The 14,405-nt window shown below is 46.4% G+C and overlaps 1 protein-coding gene across 1 annotated transcript; it reads right to left on the reverse strand.

The window, feature by feature from the left end:
* Nucleotides 1-1,801: 1,801 nt before the first annotated feature.
* On the reverse strand, nucleotides 1,802-12,814 carry CFAP100 (cilia and flagella associated protein 100). The gene is made up of 15 exons (XM_057417750.1): nucleotides 12,653-12,814; nucleotides 12,175-12,266; nucleotides 11,873-11,979; nucleotides 10,374-10,566; nucleotides 9,704-9,771; nucleotides 8,840-9,003; nucleotides 8,167-8,250; nucleotides 7,473-7,648; nucleotides 7,244-7,394; nucleotides 6,347-6,395; nucleotides 5,858-6,009; nucleotides 4,911-5,046; nucleotides 4,270-4,472; nucleotides 2,745-2,838; nucleotides 1,802-1,915 (listed from the first exon to the last, which is right to left on the reverse strand). The coding sequence occupies exons 1-15, from the start codon at nucleotides 12,712-12,714 to the stop codon at nucleotides 1,802-1,804; spliced, it is 1,845 nt and encodes a 614-aa protein (XP_057273733.1). The 5' UTR covers nucleotides 12,715-12,814.
* Between the last annotated feature and the right edge of the window lie 1,591 nt (nucleotides 12,815-14,405).

Genomic DNA, 14,405 nt, shown 5'->3' on the forward strand with positions numbered 1-14,405 from the left:
GTGAACTGGCCACTACCTTTTTACTTTGGGTTGGGTTGTTTTGTTGGGGATTTTTGTATGGAACACTGTTTTAACACTTGTTCTTTCTTGCTGTCCCATACACGTCGAGCTTCCAACTGGTTTACAGACTATGCCGTGGTCAAGAGTATTTTATGGGGGGAGACAATTGTTACGTAGGAAGATATGCCCCACTGAAAGCCTGCAGTTTCTCTTGGGGGGGGGGGAGGTTGTATGTACTGTACTTACCTGGATTGCAGACACCTAAATAACTATAGGGTTGTATAGGAAACAAGAAAACCACCTTTGGTTACATTTTAAGGTAGTAATTTAAATGTTTCTCATGGTGATGTACTGAATGCCTATCAAAAGATGTATAGGAGTTTGCTAAGGGGGTGTATGTGCTGGTTTTTATTCTCAATGAGGTGTGTGTATGCACGCATGTGTATTTTTGTACACAATAGGATATGGCACGCAGGAGAAGGTTGTGATCTTTCTAACCTTGCACATACTTATTTATTTTACAGTCAGACTGGTGTTGAACTCACACGAGGTCATTCAGAAACGCTTTTACTTCCTGTGCCTTTTGAGCGATATATGTGTCCAGATCAAGGCTTTTTCCTGGTTGAGCACTAGGGAAGAGAGGAAAAAAAGCATACAGGTTACCTTCACCTTCACATCCTGGTTTGTAGGCAGTGTTATATCCTTTGGTTCAACCAGTTTTATTTTCCTGTCTTTAGTGTTGAGGTCTCTCTGTTCCTCTCAGCCTGAGTTTACAGCTTATGTCCAGAACTCTCTTAACCCTCTCAGGTTGGGTTTCCAAACCAAGCTCATTTGGTAGATGAGATCTTCTACATGGTGGCTGTAGCTGCAGCATGGAGTTCACTCCTGAGAGGTTGAAAGGTTGAGGAGGAATCATCTGGAGGACTGCTGGGTCTTGCTCTAGTGGTCACCGTGCTCTCCCTGGAAGCTGAGATGCCTCTAGCTCCCGGTGCCTGCATTAGCATTGTGCTGTTCTCAAGGACCATACCAGTTCTGAATCTATTACAATGGCCAAGGAACACTCCATCTTTTTATGGGACTTCCAACCAAATCTTTCTACTTCTGAAAATGTACCTCACTCAGCTTTGTAAGTGAATGTAAAGTGCTAACCTCTTGGGGCCGAAAATGGGATCACTTGGCTTGGACTCCATTGCTGGCAATGGATACCTGACGAACTGCTGGTGCAAAAGGGTTAATAAAGCTTTTTTTTTTATGGTCAGTTTGTCACTGGGTGGTGTTCTTTGGATGGATGCAGCTGGCCTAAAGCTAGCTGTTAGCAGCTTGATTTCTGCAGAGCTGTTGGTTTTCCTTTGCTTGTGTCTTGTGCGCAGTAGTGAGGTGGTCTGTAATGAAACCCATCCCTTGGATTAAAGGCTATGCTTAGCCGTGGGTTTTTATAGTCCTCCAGCAGATCTGTGGTTATAATAAATGTCTTGTGGGTGCCTGACTTAGTTGTGCCTTAACAAAGATTGTTGCCAGGACTGTGATAGATCTCACTAGTCAGGTTTGGAGGGATAGTGCTATTTGCATCAAAACCTGCATGAGGAAAGCATCGTTGCTTTGAAGGAACCCGAGAAGCAAAATGTGACAATTTAAATTCATTTATTTAGGCAAAAGATGAGGGAGAAAAGGGGCTGTGGCACAGCATCTTCCCCTGGGATTTTGGGGTAGAAGAAGGAGTGAAGTTGATCAACCAAGCAAGAATGTAGACCTATGAAAAAGAGCAGCATCAGCCCTGCATGCTGTGGGTGAGGCTGTGCTGTCAGGTGAAGTAATAGAGTTGTTCCTCCTTCTCTTTATCTGTTTCTTCTTGTTTGGGCTTTCTTTTCGGCTTCTTGGGAGGTAGGACAGAGCGAAATATCAGCCTCCTGCTGGTCTGCAGAGGAAGAAGAGTTGCCTGTGTCAGTGCTGCGCTGGGGCAGTGTGCCTGAACCACACACCTAAGGCTGATTCACCTTGCCATGCTCCTGCTTGAGCGGCCGTGGCCCCCTGCTCTCTTCTGGGCAGGTTTAAGTGTGTTTTATTCCATTAGAAAATAAGTGTCAAGCACTTCAAGGCCATGCATGTGCTTGTGCATCAGCTTCTACAGCCTGCTATTGCATCAGCTTCTACAGCCTGCTATTGCATCAGCTTCTACAGCCTGCTATTGCATCAGCTTCTGCAGCCTGCTATTGCATCAGCTTCTACAGCTTGCTATTGTATCAGCTTCTACAGCCTGCTATTGTATCAGCTTCTACAGCCTGCTATTGTATCAGCTTCTACAGCCTGCTATTGTGTCAGCTTCTACAGCTTGCTATTGTATCAGCTTCTACAGCCTGCTATTGCACCTGCAACTGGTTTCTGACTAAAGTCTTATTTGTACTGTTGAGGAAGGCAAGTCCAAAGAAATAGCTGATGGACACTGCAGAACCGTATTGCTTTAACTTGAGTAAATGGGCCTGTTCTCAATAGCCCATGTCTTCACTGTCGTGTTGACCCATGAAGTGTGCACCAGGAGCTGTGGCCTAAAGCACTGTGCTGGAATAACCAGTGTTACTCCAGCAGTTGCTTAAGTTACATCAGTCCTGTAAACTGAGGTACACATGAGTGTGGGTGCCACCCCCGAACTGTACCACTCTTCCCTTAAGTCCTTGATATTCAGGTACCCCCAGCTTCCCTGCAGTGGGGCTGTTTGGTGAGGGACTGCCATGGATTCCTGCACTTACCTTCATTTCCCCAGTTGCTTTCGACCTTTCCAGGGCCTTTTTCAGTCTTTCCTCCTTCTGCTTCTCCTGTTGTCTCAGCTTTTCCTCTCTGAGCCTTTTGAATGAAGGATGAATTAAATGCATCAAATACACTTTTGACACATAACATCAACATCTAACATTTCCTCTTGCATCTAATAGCGTAAGGCCACTGGAGCAGAGGGGTTGGGTATAGCTGATGCTGGAGTCCTGTTGCTGGGAAGGTGGTGAGAGGGAAACACTTGCTGTAGCTGATCCTGTCCTTTCTGGAGTGACGGGTGAAAGAAGCACGTCAAGCTTTGCAAATGGAGAGGTTGGATGGTTGCTCTCCATTACAAACATGCTCTGTACCGCTTTCAGCAGGTGACTTACACTCTACAGTTGACAGGGATGCTCACCAGCTTTGGAGGTGAATGATGTTCATTGTGTCTGAAGCTCTCACCAGTGTAACCATGGAGCTACTTTGACTAAATGGGCACAGTGGAGGCTGATGTTGTTAACCAGCTTCAATTCCCTATGGAAATGAAGCACTGGAACAGATCTGGGCTCATAGAACACTTTGGTGGAGGGGAAATGAATTCTAAACCTGATCTTCAGGAGAGGTTTAAATGTTCTTTGAGGGTCTCTTTTTTTTGTTGGTGGTGAGATTTGCTTTTTATCCAGGGGGTCAGACTCCTTCCTGAGTTACCCTCCTTCCTCCCCAGAGTAGCAGTAGTGTGTCCTATTTCTTTTGTAAGTTAAGAATGCAAAACCCTTTACGGAACACCAGGAGGAAGCATCACACCGTTTCCACTACAAAGGTGAAGAAAGATGCAGAGAAAAAGAGTAAGTAGGAGGACAATGTCACTGTTCTGGCTTTAAATCCTCGTACTGTTTGATTTTTCTCTGCTGGATCTGATTCACTTGAGGATGGGCAGACACAATCAACTCTCCAGCAGCATCTTTGCTATTTCATGTGTGTAAGCCGAAAGGAATGTGTCTCATGTCAACCTCCATGGATGGTGTTAATTTGCTCCTATTTAACTTAAGAGTTTTGTGGAAGAGCCATTTGAGGGCTGGCATTGCTGACAAATGCCCTTATGTACCTGCTGAAGCCTGACCAAGTATCAGGACACGTCAGACCTTGAGTGTGCTAAATCACCACAGAGCAGTGGTTTCCCTATTTAATCAGTTTAAATATTGTTACTGCAAACTGACTTCTCTCGGTGATCATTCTCATCCTTGAATCTGGTTTTAATAATTTACTTTTTTTTTAATTATTATTATTACTTGGTTTTAATTATTCCAGATTTGGCCTTTTTCTAATGTAGTTTCCATGTTTTTCCTAATGCAGCTGTAAGCTACTGGTTGGGACATGCAAGGACTATGACTGTGAAGCCCTTACAGAAGTAAAATGGGATGGATTGGTCACACAGGCTTTCAGTTTCCCAGGTTGATCCTTGGCTTTGCTTTTGGCTGTCAGCATTAAAAGGAAAGGCCCCATTCCCAGAAGAGTGTCCTGTCTTACTTTATCTTCCGTTCCTTTTCTTTGAGTTTCAAAGCATGTTCTAGCTTTTCTGGTGGGATTCCCTCCGCACTGTCCAGTAAATCGTTGAGCCTTTTCTCCAACACCATTAGCATCTGCACTGTCTGCAGGTTTCCCTCGCTCTCCCCAGTGCATTGGCAATAGACTTCCTTCACCTTCTCGCTCAGGCTCGCGAGAATTTTGTCCTAGAGATGAGAGGGGATGTGGTAAGAGGCTCTGCCCAGTAGAACCCCAGCATCCCTCCAAAAGCAGAGGAAGTCAGCACGCTTTAATTCCCTCAACGAAGCTCAGTTGCTCATTTCCCTCTTTCCCTAGCACCAGTGTCTGGCATAGATGGATAGATGAGGAGCCATTCTCCTGTTGGTCTCATCTCCCCAGCGTCGCTGTGGCCTGGGGTGGGTTGCAGCCCACTTGCCTCTGTGAGCCCAACTCCCGCCTCATGGCCCTGCATGCAGCAGACACATCACTTTGCTCCTCAGTAATGCCCCAAACCTGCTCCGTTGCTGAGAAACAGCACCCATCCCTCCCCAGTGCAACCACTGCTTTCTTCCCAGGATGGGTATGGCTGGTGGAGAGGAACCATTTATGCACTAACCCCCCCTTGTCTTCATCTCGGCACGTACCTCGTCATCAGCTTTGCCTTCTCCAGAGGAAAAGAGCTGAGCTTTGAGCTTCAGATCTGCTGCTCTCTCTTCTTCCTCGGCGATGGAGGACTTGAGAGTGGCCACCTGCTCTTTCAGCTCTGCTATCTCCGTCTCCCTAGGCCACAAGAGAAAGGAGGGATAGCGAAAGGGCATCTCTGAAACACGCGACTCCTGTGCTGCTGCTGCTGGTGCCTTCCAGCCTGGGACCATCCCTCCTGCTGCCGGCAGATGGAGGTAACACCTCGTGCCATTCCTGGGGAGCTTGCCCCCGCAGCCCTGAGGCAGAGGGAACCAGGGATTTCTTGGAATAACAGCAATAACAACAAATGCTGGGGCTGGGGAGGGACCAGCGGCATGGCTGAATAGTCGGGATTTTATAATAACTAATGAGGGAAGTAGATTACCTTTATAAACTTTTCCAAGGGGATAAACTACACTTTAAATGGGAACATGGGTGCCTACCTGTCACTGAAACACTATACTACAAATACGCTTGGGTTCCTTGCTGGCTTCTTCTACGAAGGGTTTGCACTGAGTTGGAATAGGTGCTTGTCTGGATCGCTCCAGGACATGCCTGGTGTCTTCCTTGGATCTTTCTGGGTGAGAATTACATGGTACTTCTGGCTGTTGTTTGCTCTGGGATGTGAATGAATCAGTTCCCCAGCCTGTGCCTTGAGGACTAAGGAACTACTCTCAAGCTCGAGTCCCATCTCCTGAATTACATGGAGGAGACACTTTGCTATGGGCTCACGAGATGATGAGTTGGATGGGCTGCAGCTTGGGCTCTATGGGGTGAGAAAGAGTCTTTGTTGTGTGCTGCATGAGCAGCATTGCCTGTGGTCTGCAACGTGCAGCCCAACGGTGAAGTGCTAGTGGGGAGAAGAGGGGGTCACTTATGTTTAAAGCTGGGGCAGGATCACACTTACATGCTTTCATGTGTGGTGATAAAAGTCTGTAGGACCTTGTTCAGACTTTCCTCTGCCTCCTGGGATTTCTGGAGGACGGAGAACTTCTCATCCTCCATCTCCATGAAAATAGACAGCAGTTGTTGGGGATCAGTAAAGTACAGCTCGGGCTCCTGGAGTGGAAAACACATGCTGGGAATCTCTGCCTTCCTCATTTTGGTTTTCCATTGAAAACCCAATAACTTCCCTCATTTCCCAATCTCCCATTGTATAACGTGATATAGGATCATAGAATCATTAGGGTCAGAAGGGACCTCTGGAGATCATCTAGTGCCACCCCCCTCACTGGGGGAGGGCAAGCTTTGGGGTAATGGTAGGTTTTTGTCAGGTGATGGCTGCAGGAAGTCCTCAATAGCATAATGAATACTTAGAGGGTGAAAGAAATCAGTAACATCAGTAAATGACACAGGACAAACAGAAACTGTGAATATTCAACATGAAACTCCTGACCTCATCTTCATCCGAGCTCGTTTTGGTTTCTGCATCCTCCAGTAAGGTCCTGAAAAAGCATTTTGTGTGTCAGCCCCTTGGAGAAATGCCAGCTCAAAGGAGACCTTGTTAGTGAATGAGGGGCACTGTTGGTGTTTGCTGCTGCTGTTTACTCCTGTTGGTAGCAGAGCCTGCTCAACACCTTCACTTGGACCTGATCCCCTGTGCCACAGAGAGGTGAAAACTCCACGTGCATAGTGTCAATATCAGCCCACTTGTGTCTGCATCATTCCTGCCATGTGGCAGCAGCCCAGTGAGTGCAATGACTTGGGAGAACCTGGAATCTGCAATGCTCTGAGTGGAGGCAGAGGAAATGGCCCTGCAGCAATGACTTACTTCAAACTCTATTGGTAGCCTGTTTTTTGGGGCTTGGGAAGTTCACCAGCCACTCCTGCTTTGCTTTTCCAAGCAATTGCTCTATTTGCCTCAAGAAGCTGGATCTGGACATACTTATCCCATAGTCCCACCTGCCCTTCCTCTTCTTGGGCTGGCCCTGCCTGTGTTACAGCAGTGATTCTCTGCCTGCAGCCCAGCAGGTACTGCCTGAAGGCTCTTAGTGAGAGCATTCAATGCAATGTGGGTCTACAGTGGCCTCAGGCCTTCATTAATGGCAAAACACTCAAGGCCACCCCAAATCCTTCTGGCAAGGCTCTGAGCAGAGGATTTGAGGATGGAGCAGGTACCTAGGTGCTGACTTGTGCACCTGATAGATTTCTACTGCTGGTTTGACTTGCTCCAATCAGACCCAGATCTCCATATGCCCCCAAAGCTGAGGAGTGGGTTTCCTCTATGCTGACTCCCTCAGCTGAGGGCTCCCTATAGTACTTCAGTCTGTTGTGTGCATTGTCTTGTACTTACGTTTGCCTTGGTGACAGAGGCTTCAGGAGCTCTATGCTGTCCCGCAAAGACTCGACAGTCAAAGGCTTTGAAGAGAGCAGGAAACTTGGCACATCCATATTATTGGTACTGCTGGGACTGGCAGCATCTGTCCCTGCTGCCCCACCTTGGCCTGGAGACAAGGAGGGATGGACCCTTAGAGCATGGGGCTGTCCCAGTGAGGGGTGGGCAGCTCGCCCCTGGCACTCACCCTGCTCTGCAGTGATGGGAGGTGAGGCATCTCCTTCTCTAGCACTGGGTGCTGTTTTCACATCCCTTGTGCTTGTGTTCCTTTTGCTATGTTTCCCCTGCCACTCTGAGAGTTGACGGAGGAATTTCCCGTACATCCTGTACTCCTTCAGATTGACCGTCAATTCGGATACGCCTCTGGGTTGAGAGAAGGGGACAGAGTTTGTTAGCAGGGAGGAAGAGCCCCTGTTTGAACAGGTTCTTTCCAACTCCTGATATTCAGCATCAGCCAGAGAAGCGACAACAGGGCACATATCTCCATGGACATGCAGAGACAAAGGGGAACCTGCCCTGCGTGCTTTCTGTGGTTCCTCATGTGGCTGCTGCCTGGTCACATCCCTATGGCTCTCAGCTTGCTAGTTTGGGAATTCTTCCTGGAAAATGAATCCCTGGCAGTGTTCAAGGCCAGGTTGGACACAGGGGCTTGGAGCAAGCTGCTCTAGTGGAAGGTGTCCCTGCCCATGGCTGGGGGTTGGGACTGGATGAGCTTTAAGGTCCCTTCCAACGCTAAACCGTTCCAGGATTCTCACTCTTAAAACTTAATACTTTTAGAAATCTTCTTCCCCAATTCCCTGTTCCCCAAGGGTGGGAGGGTGAAGCACTGCAGGAGCTGTTAAAGGCTGGGCAGGAAAAGTGGAATAGTGTGCAACCGTTACCGTTGGAGTTTCTTGATTTCGGAATTGACCTCCTGGATCTCCTCCTCTATTTTCTTTGTCTCCTCTTCAACTTCTTTTTCATCACTGGGGAAGAAGGAATGAACATCAGCTGGGAAATGGTTCATCAGGAAGTGAGGAGGGATTTGAGATGCATATGAAACAGAGAAATAGATGTGAGGGGAGTGCTAGAAATCCCTGCTATCCATGCATCCCAAGGGATGCTTGGCTCCTGCCTGTATTGGCAAAGACAGCATGGGGGGGCCAGTGATGCTTCCAGGTTAAAGTCTTTTAATTTGGCTGCTGATGAGCATCAATTGCTGTTCTGCTCTTGTGATACCCACGTGCTCAGCTGGCTCCTCTTAGGGGACTGCTCTTGCTGTGAGCATTCAGTCAGAGGCATCTCCCTCTCGTAAGGATGATGTGAGAAGGAGAAAAGTGGTGGGGTCAGCAGTAGGTTCCTTTACTGTAGCCTCATTAAAGGGTTTTGTAGTGAGGGGATCCCCCAGCTATTGTTCTTCCTCTCTTTCCTTGAATGTGCAGGGAGAAAGGGCTGTAACTCTGGACAAGCTCAGACACAGAGGATTTCCCAGCCAAAACCCTGCAGGAGGTAAAGCAAAAGACCTCCTGTGTCCAGTGTAAAGGGCACAGGGGTGGTTCCCTCAACATCCATTACATTTTCAGGGCTTGAACAAAGTTTTTCTGGCTCTCCTTCAGGAACTCTTCAAAACGGGCAGCTTCCTTCTTCAGGCAGTATGCAGCCTTTTCCACCTTCCTCTCCTCATTCCTTGCTATCTCCTCCAGCCTCTGAATTTCCTCTCTCTGTACTGTTATGCCAAACTGAAATGAACCCAAAAGGCAGCAGAGTCACATTGGTTGGTTGGTGTTAAAGGTATGTTGCTTTAGCTTTGTGCTTGGTTACCTTATAGTTGGTGGTAGAGAGGGTAAGGTTTTCAAACCACGGTATGTGTCTTAACACAAACTAGGTGCATAGGGGCCAGGAGATATTTCAGAAGTAATATAGCAAATAAAAGGTGAAATTAAGGACAGAAACCAGAAATCTCAGCACTGCATTAGCCGCTGGCTGACAAAGTTTAATTCAGTCTGTTACAGAACAACAATAGAGGTGAATAATGGGGATATTCCAGCATGGGTCCCTTATTCTGAGTTCAGAACAGCTCCCAGCTATAACTTACGTATAGGACAGCAGGAGCCAAAAGGTCAGTGTATATATATGATATATATCACATATACTAAATATATATTTTTATATCTACTATATATATTATACAATGAAATAGTTGCTACTGGATGGTGCCAATGACCTATGTTCTTTTCTTGGTTTGGAATTGCTAGGCTATTGACTATGAGTGTCTTTAACACAGGACTTGGACAGCCAGTTCATGAGGTCTGATGTACTCCTCCTTGGTAGAATCTCTAGGAGATGGATCTCAGGGGAGGAAAACCCCAAAACCAAACGAAAGCAATACCAGGAACAGTAATGGAATTAATAGAAAGTAATATTCTTAAAGCCAAGTACCTCAAGTAAAGATATCTCTCTTATGTCATTTATGTAGTCACGGAAGGTCTGCTTGTTTGCTGGGTAATCTGCAATGAGAAGATAAAGCTGATCAGACTAGAGTAGGAAATATAGCCGAGGCAAAACACAGTGGACATGTAGGCTGTCATGAACATGGATGTGGCTGGCACTGGAGCCAGCAATACCAGTTACTTTATTGTAGTTTTGACTTTGTTTAGGATCAGTTTCATGTGGGCTTTTGTGGGGTAAAACCAGGTAGAATGGAGTGGGGAATCTGGTCCTTACAAAGGTTAATGTCCTGTAAACATTAATAGCAAAGCTGCTCCTCATATCAGAGGCCCACATCCACTAAAATCCAACTTTAAGTCAGCTTAGTATTAACATCTCCATGACACAAGGTCCTACATGGCCCCAGCTGATTCTGAATGATCCCAGCTACTGTGAAGGCCACAGGGGATGGTGTAACCCAGGCCATGGAAGTGGAGGTGACACGAGGCATGAGATGGAGATGGGGCAGAGGCTGGCACCATGCAGTGTGTAAGTGCTATGTCTACAAGAGCTCACCAGAGTCAGCTAGAACTAACTGCTGCTCCCATCCCCTCTCTGAGTTTTGCTTTAGGCTGTCACCCAGCTGAGCAGCACCATTACAAAGATACCAACTGTTCCCTACCTCTTTTACAGGCTGTCTCCCGTAAAAGACTCTTCTGATGAGCTTTCAGTCTCTCTTCATTTGTTGCCTGTTTTCTGGCCTCCTCCTTTTCTTCCTGTTGCAGAGCTTGCCTTAACTCTTTTTGCTTTGCTTTTACTTTAGTAGAATAAGTGGTTTTCTCATGGATTTTCATGGTCTTCATCCTTTCACGTTCCTATGAAAAAGCAGTTATGTGGACGATGTGATTATGTGCTGTGTTTGCTGTGGGTTTAAAGGCACGAGGGATTATTCACAGTCTAGAAGGTGGCTGATTCCCTGCTGCAGCACGTTTGCCTGGTTCATCTAACTAATACCCATGGTACTTGCGAAACGCTTCCTTTCTTAGCATTTGTTCCCATTAGGTTGTTGATTTGTATTCTGCATCCAGCCACCAGCTGTGCCGGTTTGTACCTACTCACTGTCCTCATTTTGCCTTCCTGGGTTATTCCTGGGAGAGAATGGAAATTTGCAGAGATTCATCCTTCAAGTCCCCTATTAAAAGGGAACAAGAGGACAGCCCACACTCAATACTGACTATTCCAGCTATCACAAAGGCATGTAAACCTTCAAGTTCATGTTGAGATCGTCTGTTTAAACCCACCCCAGAGCTTTCTGGAAGGTAAAAGGTTGTTCATACTCAGTGCTTTCACATGGGATGAAGTGCAATTCATTGCTGTCTGCACAGTTTGGGCATGGGTAAGGCTGAGGATGTCACTCAGCAGACATCCGAAGCCCTTCCCTGAACTAATGAAGTGACTTTCAACCCAAGAGAACACCAGACTGTATCAGTCATCAGTGTGAAGTGAGGAGGCTCCCTTTGTGATTTAGAAACAAAGGCCTCTTGCTTCCATACCACTGCCTGGCTTCTGCAACTGTGTGCAGCAATCAGAGCTCTCAGAGGTGCAGTAGGCTGTTCCTTTGGATGGCATGCCCTAAGGGAAGTCCACTGTAGAAATAAGAAAGAGACATTCCTGGGACCCAGCTCTCTGGTCTGGTTGCAATTCCCTGTCTTATGGAGAGAAACCTAAGGCATGAAATCCATGTTATGCTTCTTCCCAGCCATTTTGTTTGCTGGCAGTTCAGAAGGTCACATCCAACATTGGAATACAGCTTTCCAAGCAGAAAGCCAAGCCTTTTGAAGTGGAAAGCAAGAGATCTTGCATCAAAGCTTTATACAGAAACATACAAAGTGCTGTTAGCACTGATTTCTTCTCCAGGAACACGAATGAGTGGTAAATCTTGAAGCAGGCAGACAATGTGACAACATCCACCTTTTGCACCAGCAACCAGCAAGACTGTGCTCAGATCTGCTCTTGGTAAACTTAATCTCTCATCATGGACTTAAAGCTGATCTGGGGGAATCTTAGCTAAATCTGGCAGCTATTATTTCTCTCATGCACTAGATTTCGATGTTATATTCCTTGGTTGCCTGCCCCAGTGAACTGCTTGTGTATACATTGACCTAAAGCACATATACGTACCTCCTGAGCCTTTTGTCTTTCCTTTTCCCTTATTGAGAAGATATCGAAATCTGGAGGAACTGCAGATGGGTTTTTCTTTGCTTTTTCTTCATCCTTTCCTGGGATTTCTGAAAAAAAAAAAAAAGGATGTAGAAGACACGAGGCAGAATATCAGGACTGGTGCAAAGAGGCTCTGATCTGCTGCATCCCACCTGAGCAGTGCTCAATCATGAGCAGGAAGTTGGGCACAGCTTATAAGAAGCCAGTGATCGGCCTCTCCTTTTACCTAACAACCAAAAGCTGCTGGAGCATCATGGTCTTACCTGGCAGCACAAGCTGGGATTCCCTTCCGGTTTTGGAAAAGAGACTTTCAGATGTTGACATTGTATGTGCAGATGACAGTCTTGACCCTGGCCCAAGGAAAACCATAAACACATCAGTCAGCTGGGACCTGCCAGTAGCTGATGCAGTAGGTTTTACAGACTGATGGACTCTGGGGTCTTCTGGATCTGAACCACTGAGCCTTTTGTGTCTGTAGGAATTAACAACAAGCTCCAGTCAACTGGAAAATATTTGTGTTCTGACCCCCAAAGGGAGATGTTCATCCCTGGCTAATGTAAAACACAGTCCTCCTTACGCACACACTGATGGGACAGCAAAGACAATCCAATTTGGAGACAACAAGCAACCCTTGCCTGTTCTTCCACCCGCATCTCCAGATCTAATCCACACCCATACTTTTTCATCCTCCTATTGCTGCTTCACAAGCAACATTTGTAGTCCCTAAAGCTCTTATCAGGAGCTGCTTCATTACTGTGGGTTTCTTGCAATAAGGCTGACTGGCTGTTGCACTGCACAGACATGCTGCAGGGAACTCTGTCGTGTTTAATGTTAGGCTGGCAAACTGTTGAAGGTTAGGATTTGCTTTCCCTGAATCCTGTCTCTTTTTGTAGCCTTTGCTGTGGTTCCTAGGGGAAAAGGTGTAATTGTAATGTGCTCACTTACAAAGAACAGATATACCATTGTTAAAGTTACCCTTTCATCAACAGAAGTGGCAATCTGGGTCCAAGGAGGTATTAGTGAATTGATGCAGTTCTGCTGCTGGGACCGTTCCTGATCCTCACTGGCTTAAGACATGGAAGAAAATCTCCTCTTCTACTCGCACTGGTTTTAGGGCTATTTTAGAGCATCATTTCTTGCTCTGAACAGCCTCCAGGTTGTAAGCATTTTGAGCTAAACTCATCTGGCCTAATTTCCATGTACATGTCCTCGGTGCTTTGTGGTTCCTATTGGCTGTGTTTGTGCAGCTGCCCAATTAGTATCTTATTCTTTAGAGGTGCCAAACCTTCCCTGTCGATGAGATGCAGAGGCCGAGGTGGAATTTAGGCTGTTCCAATGCATCCCAAATGTTTTCCCTCTCTTCCTCAGCTCTTGTAGAGCCTTTTCCCAAAGCCCTGTTGGTGTGTTGGTTTGATTTCATGTTTGCATAACTCAGTGGGGTATTTTTCCCTAGGGGTCCCTCATCTGCATCCTGGAACAACATAACCCCTGCTGCTGATGTGAGCTTTGGAGGAAACCGCATCAGGGCAGGGGCAGGAAGGCAAACGCCTGCAGCATTCCATTGAACACACTTTGTGGCCAGCAAACACTGGGATGTTCAGCCCTCTTAGTGCTCTTCTTGGTTCTATCATCTAAACCCCTTCTCATAAACATCCTCATGTGGTTGATTTAAATTCCCGCTGCAGGGAACGGGACTGAAAAGCAGGACTAGGCAGAGGATACTGGTATATGGAAAATAATTATCAGTGCAACCCTTTGAGATTAAAAGTGCTTTATAATAGTGTTTTAGACAAGTATAGGAATCTGTTTCTAAGATTAACTTATAAATACACACTTTATCAAGGTATTTTGGGGGCTTTTTTTATAGGTTGTTTGCACATCACATTGGAAACAATGCCAAAAGCTACAGAAGTGCTGGTTGGGGGAATTATAATTATTAAGCTAAATAATGCAAATACAAAAGTAGCTTTGTTGCCAGAATCCTTTGGCATATATTTCACTGCCTCTGACACTTTAATGTTTCAGTAGCTACATACCAATAGCCAATAGATAAGGCATCCATGGTTTTAATTTACTGAAATACATATTCAGCCCTTTTCCTTAGCATCAAGCTGCAGAAAAGAAGCTGCCAAAGTAAACAGGCAAACAGCTCTCAAACCCAGCACAGATCCATCCACTGGGTTCCCGGGGCACTGGATGAGCCTTTGTTTTGTACACTCAAATGATTTCAATGATCCCATCGCTTGCAGGGAAGGCTCATTGTGCTCGCAGGGAAACCACTCCAAGATGATGCAGAGCAGCTCTTCCAGGGACAGATGTGCCCTGTTTCCCAATACATCCCCTCCCGTTCTCCCATGGGGAAGGAAGGGTTTGTGAATGGTGACACACACCAGCACCTTCACTTGTCTGAGTGAGACTCAATCTGATGTCAAAACAGAAAGGAAACTGCTGTGCTTGCCCTCACCCCTTTATTCTCTGGTTTCTCACCTAAAGG

The sequence above is a fragment of the Pezoporus wallicus genome, unplaced genomic scaffold (genome assembly GCF_028554395.1).
Source record: "Pezoporus wallicus isolate ANWC-B61680 ecotype Strahan unplaced genomic scaffold, APGP_CSIRO_Pwel_v1 contig_8542, whole genome shotgun sequence".
Lineage (NCBI taxonomy): Eukaryota > Metazoa > Chordata > Aves > Psittaciformes > Psittacidae > Pezoporus > Pezoporus wallicus.

What these genes read in the sequence shown, in the direction of transcription:
- CFAP100 (XM_057417750.1), bottom strand. Translation starts at nt 12,714, where the DNA reads ATGTCTGTGCAGTGCAACAGCCAGTCAGCCTTATTGCAAGAAACCCAC. An exon ending in GGAGACAGCCTGTAAAAGAG is followed by an intron (nt 9,772 to 10,373) that starts GTAGGGAACAGT and finishes TTCTCATTGCAG; the next exon opens with ATTACCCAGCAAACAAGCAG. An exon ending in TCCCATCACTGCAGAGCAGG is followed by an intron (nt 7,395 to 7,472) that starts GTGAGTGCCAGG and finishes CCTTGTCTCCAG; the next exon opens with GCCAAGGTGGGGCAGCAGGG.